The sequence below is a fragment of the Aphelocoma coerulescens genome, chromosome 17, assembly GCF_041296385.1.
Source record: "Aphelocoma coerulescens isolate FSJ_1873_10779 chromosome 17, UR_Acoe_1.0, whole genome shotgun sequence".
Lineage (NCBI taxonomy): Eukaryota > Metazoa > Chordata > Aves > Passeriformes > Corvidae > Aphelocoma > Aphelocoma coerulescens.
In genome coordinates, this window is record NC_091030.1 from 1,197,483 (window position 1) to 1,208,697 (window position 11,215).

At 56.5% G+C, this 11,215-nt stretch overlaps 2 protein-coding genes across 2 annotated transcripts; one reads left to right on the plus strand and one right to left on the minus strand.

Annotated features, from left to right (window-relative positions):
- Positions 1-1,323: 1,323 nt before the first annotated feature.
- On the minus strand, positions 1,324-9,736 carry PRPF4 (pre-mRNA splicing tri-snRNP complex factor PRPF4). The gene is made up of 14 exons (XM_069032064.1): positions 9,527-9,736; positions 8,657-8,834; positions 8,114-8,300; positions 7,429-7,516; positions 6,611-6,690; positions 6,281-6,374; positions 5,358-5,452; positions 5,017-5,075; positions 4,279-4,402; positions 3,029-3,118; positions 2,389-2,511; positions 1,955-2,062; positions 1,759-1,877; positions 1,324-1,607 (listed from the first exon to the last, which is right to left on the minus strand). The coding sequence occupies exons 1-14, from the start codon at positions 9,575-9,577 to the stop codon at positions 1,414-1,416; spliced, it is 1,590 nt and encodes a 529-aa protein (XP_068888165.1). The 5' UTR covers positions 9,578-9,736; the 3' UTR covers positions 1,324-1,413.
- A 167-nt stretch (positions 9,737-9,903) lies between these two features.
- CDC26 (cell division cycle 26) lies at positions 9,904-11,060 on the plus strand. The gene is made up of 2 exons (XM_069031759.1): positions 9,904-10,050; positions 10,118-11,060. The coding sequence occupies exons 1-2, from the start codon at positions 9,970-9,972 to the stop codon at positions 10,295-10,297; spliced, it is 261 nt and encodes an 86-aa protein (XP_068887860.1). The 5' UTR covers positions 9,904-9,969; the 3' UTR covers positions 10,298-11,060.
- Positions 11,061-11,215: the final 155 nt, after the last annotated feature.

Here is an 11,215-nt window from a genome sequence, read left to right on the forward strand (position 1 = left end):
GGACCAAGGAAGCTGAGAGCATCAGGCTGAGCACACACAGCCAGACCTGGGCTTGGACCAGAGACTGCAGTTAAATAATTCTTCTGTGTTAGTTGCTGGCCTCTCAGTATTTTCCCTGGAAGGAACTGTGCTCACATTCCCAAGGAAGAGACAGCTGCTCTCCAGCTGACAACAGGGAGGTGAATCCACCTTCTCTTTACTCCTGAAGGTTTTCATCCAATCACAAGAAGTCCAGGACCATCCAGTCCCACCCCTGGCCCTGCACAGACCCCCCAACAGCCCCACCCTGGGCATCCCTGGCAGCGCTGCCCAAACGCTCCTGGAGCTCTGGCAGCCTCAGGGCCGTGCCCATTCCCTGGGGAGCCTGGGCAGTGCCCAGCACCCTCTGGGGCAGAGCCTTTCCCTGCTCTCAGCCTGAGCCTGCCCTGGCCCAGCTCCAGCCGCTCCCTGGGTGCTGTCCCTGTCCCAGGGAGCAGAGATCAGAGCTGTCCCTCAGGAGGAGTTGTAGCCCCTGATAAGTCTCCCTCCCCTCAGCCTCCCCTTCCCAGTGACCTCACCCCCTCCTCAGCTGTTTCTTACACCAGCAGAAATCAAACTGAGCATTGTGGAATTCCTATAATTTCTCCATTCCTTGTCAGACCCAGAACTCAGGATACACATTCAAAACGTGTTTAGATTTTCCAGGGCACAACATTTGCAAAACCTCGATTTAAAGAACAAACAAGTACAAAAGCTCTCCATAGGGTAGGGCAGAACAAGACAATCCTACACTGAATGACCTCACACAACAAACCCTGAACAGGAGATGCTGACATGGATTTGCAACACCCATCCAGGGGACAGCTCAAGGAGTAGGACACAAGGTGGTACCTGGAAGATTCCCTGGCCTTGGACATGTACTGTAAACGAATCCAGGGGGATGCAGATCTCCATCCAGAGACACCCATGCGCAGGCAGGGGCAGGAGGGCACCACTGCTTCTCCCTCTGAGCTCTTTCTCTAAATGCAAATCAAGTTTGAAGTCACACTCCTACCACAAAGGAAGGTGAGAAGGGCAGTGACAGAGGCTGACCCACACACCAAACCTGAGGTGCTCTCTGGTTACTGCAAACGTCTGAAGGACACCTGGGAGCCGAACTTGCAAGGGAGGGTGGAAGTACATGGATCAAAATTACAGCAGAAAGTGGTACCTGCAGTACGAAAACAGTCCAAAAACTGGGAAAACCCCCAAGACTTGACTCCAACCAAGCCCTGGCCAACACTGGTGCTTCAAACACACCCAAACTCCAGAGCAGCCATGACTGCAGCTGCTGTAACATGTTGGAATTGCTGATTCCTATTTTTTTCTTTAATATAAAAAAGCAACCGGAAGTCATTAACGTCCCCATCCCAGTCCACAACCGGCCCCTCTGAGCTACTCGGCTGTCCAGAGCTTGAAGGTTCTGTCGTAGGAGCAGGTGGCAATGAGCTGCCCATCCAGGGAGATGTCCAGGCCCATCACCTTCCCCTCGTGCCCCGCCAGCGTCTTCAGCGGGGACCAGCCAGGGTGGGTCCAGATCTTGGCCGTGTTGTCGTAGGCGCCTGTGAGCAGGAAATTCCCGTGGTTGGCTGCACAGGAGGAGAAAAGGGGAGAAGTGAGACTTGGAAATAAAAACAGGACATCTCTGCTCACCAGCACAGGCCTTCCCGAGCTGCAGGTGTGGGTTTGAGCTGCTGGAGGGGCAGGGAGCAGCAGGGACAGGGAGCAGCAGGGACTCACGTTCGAACCTGACGCCGGTGACCAGGTTCTGGTGGGCAGGGATGGTGTAGATGCACTTCCTCTGCCGCAGGTCCCACACCTTGCAGGTGTTGTCCCCACTGCCCGTGGCCACGTGGTACCTGCCAGGGAGGGGAGAGCAGTGTTCAGGGACTGGGGTTTGCACCCAGAGCTCCCACATCGCCAGCTCCCTCCTTACCCATTTGGGGAGAAGTTGATCCCGTAGATCTCCTTCAGGTGCCCTTCCAGGAACATGATACAGCGTCCTGTGCGCAGATCCCACACCCGGCCAAAGGCGTCCAGGCCTCTGGAATCACAGGATCACACACTGGGTCAGGCTGGGAGGCACCTTACAGATCATTCAGCCCTTAGGCAGGGACAGCTCCCACTGTCCCAGGCTACTCCAAGTTCTATCCAGCCTGGCCTTGGGCACTGCCAGGGATCCAGGGGCAGCCACAGCTGCTCTGGGCACCCTGTGCCAGGGCCTGCCCACCCTCCCAGGGAACAATTCCTTCCCAATCTCCCATCCAGCCCTGCCCTCTGGCACTGGGAAGCCATTCCCCCAGCAGAAATCTCTGGTCACAGCAAGCCCTTGGTAACGTTTCCCCCCACCCTGAGCCGAGGGCAGCTCACCCCGTGCCGGCGAGGGAGCCATCGGTGTGGAAGGCAATGTCGTAGACCCCCTTGCTGTGCCCCTCCTGGTGCAGGATCTCCTCCTGGGCCTCCAGGTCCCACAGGCGCCACGAGTGATCATAGCTGCAAGAACAAAGCACTTGTTAAACCACGGAGTCATTCAGGTTGGAAAAGCCCTCCGAGACACTGAATCCAGGTGTTAACCCAGCACCACTAACCCATGTCCCCAGTGCAATCTGGATGTTTTTTGAACACTTCCAGGATGGTGACTCCACCCCTGGGCAGCCTGTTCCAGTGCCTGGCCACCCTTTCTGTGAAGACTTCTTTTCCCAATATCCAACCTAAACCCTCCCTGGTGTAACTTGAGGCCGTTTCCCCTGGTCTCCATGTAACTCCAGGGAGAACACCAGGGTATTTCACCAACTCTGGGGGTATTTTACTGCCAGCTGGAGCCCAACACTGTCTCACACAGGAACAGGGAAAGGAATCCCAGTGACCTGCTGTCACTGACACTGCAACAGCCCAGCTGTGGTCACAAATGGCCAAGCCCTACCCTGCTGTGGACAAGTCCTGGCACCACAGGGCCACCAGCTGGGCAGCCCATGGTCACTTCTGAAAGCCACTCCCGAGGTGTCCATACCAGGTGGTGCCCAGGAACCTCCCGGACGGGTGCCACATCACACGGGCCACTCTCATGCTGTGTCCCTCGATGTCTGCCACAGGCTCATCACTGAAACACACAACAAACCATTGGGCACTGGCCACAGGGGGCTGGCTCAAGCCAGGCCTTTGCCCACACATTGTGATGGCAGCAAAAGCTCTGCTGATGAAATCAAACCAGACAGGAACACCAGAGCTGTAGCTACTGGCTCTGAATTCTGCCTTTGGGTCACACTCCTAAAGCTCGGAGTGAAACCCTTTCTCCACACTCCTGTTGGTTGTAAAGCTCTTCTGGGATGATGATGATGAATAATAATGAAAATTAACAAGGCCCTTGTTATGAGCACTTTTGGAAGTACAGAAACAAACCAGAGACCACCTGTACTGCGGGGAGTTCTTCTGAGAACAGAGAACATCCTGAACTGCAGCAAATCCTGCTGTTCTGAAGGATGCAGGATGGAGGGAATATTTATTCTCCCAGAATGACAGGCAGCAGGTCAGGAGCCTTCACACACGACCTGAACAGCAGTGAAGTTTCTTTCCAACGGGTTAATTAAGAGATGTGGTCACATGAGCCTAACAACCCCCCTGTCGCTTTGCACAGGGGCACTCTTGCTGTTAAAAACTGTGATTTTCAGCCAGGGATAAACTGCTGGGGCTCTGGGAGCTGCCTGCCCTTCCCAGGAGCACTGCAGGCTCCACTTCTCAATCAGGTGATGCTGGGGCTCAGTACCTGAACCAGTCTCCTCTTCCCAGGCCTGAGAGAGGTGCTGCCCATCTGCCCCAGCTACTCTGTGCAGTGACAGCTGCTTGTCTGCAGCACAGGCAGAAGTTTCTCTGCCTGGTTGTGTATTTGGTCAGTCCCTCTCCAAATCCTGGTGCTTCCCAACCACTCAAATTCATTTCTTAATATCCAAGAGGGGCAATTTTCTCCTAAGTGATATGTTAGAATGACACAGTCCCCAAACCTTCCATCCATCAGCCCCAGCAGTTCAGCAATGCCCAGCAGCAATTCTGCCTCAATCCCTTTCAGACAATCTCCCTCGACTCCCTAATCAGGGAGATCTCTCTCCCTGCTGAAGAGGCTGGCACACACTGAGGCCAGGGATTGCACTGGGGTAACTACAGCAAAAGTTCATATTGGCAGGAGGATGGTAAATGTCTGGAGGAACATGGAATAAACCCCAGAACAGCAATGCTGCAGCTGTGCACATCTGGAACAGTTCTGACCTTTCCAGGTTCCAGAGTTTGACGGAGCCGTCGGCCGCGCACGAGGCCAGGCTGACGTCCTTCTTGTCCAGGGACACCGTGGCCTTGGGGTGGAACACAACTGCCCCCACGTTGGTGCTGTGCCCTGAGGGGAAGGGAAAACCAAAATTCAGAATCTGCCACGGGATCTTGGGCAGTTCCTCAGAAAAGCAGCATTTCCTTGGTACTGCTGAGTGAGGTGAGTGGACACCTTCACTGTGCCCTCAGTGCTGGGTGACACTGCCCTGTAACCCACAGGCAAACTGCACTTCCAGGAGCACCCAACACAGAGCATCCAACACCAAGGTTTGGAACTCTCAAAGTGCAGACAAAACTCAACATATAAATCAAGAGATTTTTCCTCCCATCTGTATTTAGTCCAAGTTGTGACCACTGCTCAAAGAACCACACTGTTGTCAAGTGACCTGCCCAAAACTGCTGCTGTTTGTAACTCAAGTACTTAACTCAAACCAAGTTTGGAAATGAAACAAAACCGTTCAGAAATAAAAACAGCAAACTGGGAGCTGAGGTCGGAGCTAAAGGCCAGGTCTCCCTCCTCATTATCTGACACATTCCCATGCTCTCAAGCCAAGGGATGCTCTCAGCAAGAGAAAAATCTGCCCAAACACAACATTTTGAGTCACAAAATAATTCAGATGTGGGAGCTCAGCACAGAGAGGAACAAAAGAACCAAAAGCCTCAATGAGAGCCGCTCGCTACCTCGTAAGGTGTGAACCAGGTTGCAGTCGGGCACGGACCAGAGCTTGCACAGCCCACTCCTGTGGAAGACAAGGAATGGATGTCAGTGGAGAAGGAACATCAAGGAACACATCAAACAGAGCTGCAAAGCCACCCTGAGGTTCTGCACTGGCTCAAACACCAACACACTTGGGGCAACCAGCTCAGATCAATGAATCTCTGCTCAGCTCTAAAACGAAGTGATGAGAGCTCAGGGTAGGAAGAAGCAGCCTCTCACAATTCCCAAGCCTCCAGTAACATCCCTGTCTTTCCCTGGTGTGCTCTCCCAGCCCCCAAAGCAGGTGCTGCCAAGGCTGTCTCACCAGCAGGCCGTGGCCAGGAGTTTGGAGTTGGGGCTGAAGTGGCAGTAGGACAGCGGGCGATCATCCCCGATCTGACTGCAGAAGTTATTCAAGGACTGTAAAAAAACCAAAGAAAACCATCAATAAATGACTAAAGTACAACCAGCCCAGAGCTATCCCCCGCCAAAGCCTGAGATGAGGGAGGCAAATGTGCACAGGAAGAGGCAGAGGCCTTTGGAAAGTCACTTTCAATGGGAGGAGTTGCCTCAGAGCCACTCCAGGGCCAGCCTGGCCCAGGTGGCCCAGCACAGCCTCGGGTGACAGCTCAGCCCCCATGGTATGGGCCAGCCCCAGAGCTCTGCAGCTGCAGCTCTGACACAGAACTGGCTGGAGCTGGGCATCTTTCCACAACTCATCCAAAGAATCCAACCAGACAGACAGGGCAGAGGGGAGAAGCAAATCCTCTGGCAGCTGCTGCCTCTGGAGTAAACAGGATTAGGGGAGCAGCACACAGTGTGCCTGAGGCTCTCTGGTTAAGCGGGGAATCTGGCTTAGCATGCTCGGAAAGGGCATCTCAGAGTCATCCCAACCACATTCTGCACCCAGAGTTGGGTATTGCCCTTGGATTCCCTGGATTCCCAGCCAGCCAAACTCGTGCCAAAGCCAGGAATGCATTCCTTTAGCTTCACAGGAGAGTGCCAAGGCAAGGCAGGGATGCCTCTACCTCCTGCCACCCACAAGAACAAAATACATCTCCCTGGATCACTCTGAAGGAATCAGAGCATGCTTTAGAGACACAAGGAAAGAGGAAAAGCAGAACTTCCCAAGATTGCAGAGACTGACGTGCATCTGGACAGCACCTCACACAGCTGAATTCCTGCTGAGCTCCTTGGAGGATCAGCCAAACCTTGTGAACACAGCAGTGGAGCAGCTGCCAAACCTACCCGCAGGGATTTGTGCAGCTCCTGCCTCTGGGATGTCCTGGTGGCCTCGGGAATCTCCTTGAGCAGCCGGGCCTCCTCCAGCCGCTTCGCTGCCCTGGGGAGAGCAAAGGTGGAGTGACAACTGCCAGCATTCCCCCTTCCTGCTGCTGGAAACAGGCTTCTCCCTGCTCTTCCCCCAAACTGGGCTAATGCTGGATCAGCCCCTGAGAGCTCTGGGCTCACTGGACGTGCCTCCCCACTCCTTGGATTTCCTGCGCTACCCCCAGAGGGATCAGCACTTGGATTTGACACATGGCTGCATCTCCCTCCTCCTCTGTGCTGTTTTCTCACCTGGGGAGTGAGTAGTTGGCCAGCCACAGCCTGGCTGTTTTCAGACTGCGTGGGCCCTCATGGTACCAGGTTTGCTGATACTGTAAAAACAGGAATAAAACTGATGGAAAAGCTCTGGTGCTGCTGCCCCTGCATTCATTCCCCTCGGCTGCCTCCTCCCAGCACCTGCCCCCAAACCCTGCTGTGCTCTGGCCTCTTTTTAAGGGCCTTCTGCACAACTGTAAGCCCCAGGAAAAGGGATTAAGAGAGATAAACCAAACTCTCTGCCCTACAGATCCGATCCTGACGTGCTGCCACTTCACTCAATGTTCCAGCTGAGCCCTGACTCATCTGTATTCACTGACATGTAACTCCCTCCTTGTTTACACATCACCCAGTAAACAGAAAGCCCAGAGCTGCAGAAATTATTTCTTACAGCACAACTCAAAAATAATAAGGAAAAAATAGACTCAGAAGAGAGACAGCAGCAGAAAGAGTAATCAAAGGCAGAAAGAGATGCAGCAGCAGGAACATATTTTTTCTTCTCGAGCATGAACAAAAGTAAGGGACTTGCTATAGTGAGTAAGAGCCCACACACCTGCTCTCCTGGTTTGCACACTGAGTGCAGCACAGAGCTCGGTCTGGGAGTAAAAAACCACACTCAGTGCTCCTCACTGAGGCCAAACATTGCCACAGGTTTGCTGAAGTGGGCAACACAGAAAAAGCCTGAAGGGATGACACGAGAATCCACAGGCTGGCCAAAGCCAGGAGTCCTGGATATATCAGCCCTGGATATACCATCCCTCCCTGAGCACTGAGAGGACAGCAGACACCCCTACCTCTTCTTTGGACTTTTTGGACCTGTCATCATCTTTCCTGGTCTTTTTTAACGCGTCTGTGCCGACCACAGAGAGGATGTTCCTTAACCTGGAAAAAAGTCATGAAGCTGGATTTAGCCAGTGAATTCTCAGCTCACCTGACAAATACCAGCGTGACATACCCTCTGCCTTGGGATTCTTAGAACAGAAATACAGACTGGGATGGGCTGGGAGGGCCATTAAAGCCCATCCAGTGCCACCCCTGCCATGGACAGGGACACCTCCCACTGTCCCAGGCTGCTCCCAGCCCCAATGTCCAGCCTGGCCTTGGACACTGCCAGGGATCCAGGGGCAGCCCCAGCTGCTCTGGGCACCCTGTGCCAGGGCCTGCCCACCCTCCCAGGGAACAATTCCTTCCCAATATCCCATCCAGCCCTGCCCTCTGGCAGTGGGAAGCCATTCCCTGTGTCCTGTCCCTCCATCCCTTGTCCCCATTCCCTCTCCAGCTTTCCAGGAGCCCCTTTAGGCCCTGCAAGGGGCTCTAAGGTCTCTCTGGAGCCTTCTCTTCCCCAGACTGAACACCCCCAGCTCTCCCAGCTGCCCTGTGGCACAGCACTGCTGACCAGCAGCACTCACTGCACCCCCAGCTCCCTGGAAAAGCTCAGGGATTTGCTAAATGGCCATTCCCTGTTTGCAGACACAGCACCTCTCCCTGCGCTCCGCAGGCCCCTCTCCGAAGAGCGTGATGGGCTCCCCCAGGGCCCTCAGGCAGGCCTTGACCTCGGAGTCGTCGGTGGAGACGTTGATCTGCCGGGCGCGCTTGCGGCGCTCGAACTCCGCCAGCACTTCGGCCTGGCGCTCGCTCATGTGGTCCTCGAGGTCAAACACCTCCCCTGGACACAGACACAGCCCTGAGCACAGCACATCCACCACGGATCACACAACAGCTGGGGCTGGAGGGACCTCGGGGACCACCCCGTGCATCCCCCTGCCACGGCACGGCCACCCAGAGCAGGTGACACAGGAACGTGTCCAGGTGGGTGTGGGATGTCTCAAGAGAGGGACACTCCACCCCCTCCCCGGGCAGCTGTTCCAGAGCCTCTCTGCCCCTGGATCCCTCCCAGGTGGGAAGATCCAAGGAGCTGCCCATCCCTGTCTGGTTTGAGGTGATGCCCAGTGAGCAATGAGAGACATGTGGAAGTGTCCTGTCTCCAGGGAGGGATAACAAAGGGTGGTTCCACAGCCTCACCGCTGCTGATGTTGATGTTCCCAGCCTCCATGGCAGCCTTCATGCCTTCCTTGCCCAGCAGCCCCGACTCGCCCTTGGCCAGGCGCTCCCGCTCCTTCTCCTCCAGGCTCCCGTAGAAGATGGGCGCCCGCTTGGCTGGGGGTCCATCGCTCTCCTCTGCAGGCTTGGGCTTGGGGGGCTGCAGGGAGAGGCACAGTTTGGAGTGTTTGGGGACACAGGAGCCAACAAACAGCCTGGGCATGCAACAGAGCCGAGCTGTGCACCATGCAAAGATCCTCTCAGAATCCCAGACTGGATTGGGTTGGAAGGGACCTTAAAGCCCATCCCATTCCATCCCCTGCCGTGGGCAGGGACACCTTCCACTGGCCCAGGTTGCTCCAAGCCCCGTCCAGCCTGGCCTTGGGCACTGCCAGGGAGGGGGCAGCCACTGGACATTGAGGTTTTTGCCCGAAGGCCAAAGTGCAGAAGTAAAATGCCACATTAAATCGCTTAAATCAGGCTGTGTTGTGTTCCTATTATTTATTATCTACAGACTTATTTTTTGAAAAAGCTTTAGAACATGAAGCTTTTCCTCCTCCTGCTGAGCGCCAGCACAGCCAGGAGCGATGCCACGCTCCAGCTCCCGGCGGCCTCCCAGGAAGCCTGGGGAAAGCGAACGGTGCCCGGCTCCCTCTCCCCGGAGAGCGTCACACGAACTTCTTGGGAAATCAATCAGGATTGTGCAAAAATGCAGGAAAACACGTGAGCGTTCCGGCTCCTTTAAATGGCTCCGGCGTCACCGGTGCATCGCAAACCTCACACAGCAACAGCAGTCGCGACCCCCGCGGCCTCTCCCGCTCCTGCGGGCCCAGAGGCGCCCCCGCCACTCACCTCGGGGGGCCGGGCCCCGCCTCGCGCGGCCGGTGCCCGCGCGGTGGCCATGGCGGGAGCGGGACCGGGAACAAGACCAGGAACCGATAGCAAGACTGGAAGGGGAGCGAGAACGTGAACGAGACGAGACTCGCCGCGCTCGGGCTCCGGCGCCTCACAGCCGCTTCCGGGTCGCGCAGGGCATGCCGGGAGGCGTGGCGGACGGGCTGCGGGAAGGGCGCGCAGGGCATGCCGGGAGCTGCGTCGCCCTTTAAGGTAGGAATACGCAGAGCACGCCGGGAGGTGTGGCGGGAGGGAAGCGGTGTGCGCGGGGCGCGCCGGGAAATGCAGTGCCCCTGGGGGCGGGACGCGCGGAGCATGCCGGGAGGTGTGGCGGGGCGGGCGGGGCCCGCTGAGGGCGGGAGCGCTCGGGCCTGGCGCGGGTCGCGGTGTCCCCGGTCGCGATGCTCCGTCGGAAGCCGACGCGGCTGGAGCTGAAGCTGGACGACATCGAGGAGTTCGAGAGCGTCCGGAAGGAGCTGGAGGTGCGCGCAGGGCCGGGCGCGGAAGGCTCGGCCCGCCCCCGGCCCTGACCGGCGCGTTCGCCCGCAGAGCCGCAGGAAGCAGCGGGACGAGGCGGAGGCAGCGGCGGGCGGCGAGGAGGCGGCGGCGATCGGAGCGCTGGGCACGGAGCACAAGAGCCGCGAGCAGCTCATCAATGACCGCATCGGGTACAAGCCGCAGCCCAAGGCCGGCGGCCGCACCGCGCACTTCGGCACCTTCGAGTTCTGACGGGGCCGCCCCGGGACCCCGCGAGCCCCGGCCCCGCTCAGCCGGACGGGCCGCGCCGCTCCGCCTTTGAGCTGTTACATATTTGGTTTTTAAGCTTGGTTAACATGCCCGTGAACGCCCCTTGGCCGAGTGTTTTGGTTTAAATAAATACTTTATTATTTTTTTAAAAAGAAAAGAATAATAATCCCACGAGCTGCTGTAAACGGCTGCAGTGACCAGGGGATGGGAACACCTGGACCACCCGTCCCCTGCTCCTCTGAGCAGGGGGGTAACACACTGCAGGACGATCCTCTGGGATCGTGATTTTAAACCAGACAGTGGAGTGGGGCCACCTGAACCTCCAGCTCTACCCGCTGGTGACCCCACTGAGAAGGTCCTGGAAGTGTCTGTTGAGTGTTTTGGGATAAAGGTGCCACGGTTCTGGGTGCCAGGTACTGCTCTGTCCTTTCCTGAGGCAGCCAGGAAAGAATCCCCTGTCTATTAAATCACCCAGTCCTAAATATGTCCCAGAGCTGCTGCCCAGTCCATGTCACAGCTGGGATGTGCCCTGACCAGGGAATGGCTGCAGACCTGGATGATGTACTGGGCACATGGATGTGGAATGATATCCTGTATTTTCTGAGCCACTTTTCCTTCGTACTTCCTTGTTCCCCCTCCATTCAGCCCTGCTCGGTGTCACCCCAGCTGCCCTGGTTTGTCACCCTTGGAATGGAGCTTCAGGGCTGTTTGCTGCTCAAAGCTCACCAAATAGTTCCCAATGGACAGTGTCACGTGAGAAGGCCAAGGGGGCACACTGATTTCTTCAGCAGGTCCCTGGATTTACCCTCATCAGCTGCCTGGGCAGGGTGAGGTGAGATTTGGGGCAGAGCCCACCCACGAGTCTGGCACACAGTGGGGTGAGCTGAAGGAAGCAACTTA

Excerpts from the sequence above, each read along its gene's own strand:
- PRPF4 (XM_069032064.1), bottom strand. The coding sequence starts at position 9,577 with ATGGCCACCGCGCGGGCACCGGCCGCGCGAGGCGGGGCCCGGCCCCCC. Across the intron at positions 8,835-9,526 it reads GCGGGGCCCGGCCCCCCGAG|CCCCCCAAGCCCAAGCCTGC; the intron begins GTGAGTGGCGGG and ends CTCTCCCTGCAG. Across the intron at positions 2,512-3,028 it reads AGGTTCCTGGGCACCACCTG|CTATGATCACTCGTGGCGCC; the intron begins GTATGGACACCT and ends TTGTTCTTGCAG.
- CDC26 (XM_069031759.1), top strand. The coding sequence starts at position 9,970 with ATGCTCCGTCGGAAGCCGACGCGGCTGGAGCTGAAGCTGGACGACATC. Across the intron at positions 10,051-10,117 it reads GCGTCCGGAAGGAGCTGGAG|AGCCGCAGGAAGCAGCGGGA; the intron begins GTGCGCGCAGGG and ends GTTCGCCCGCAG.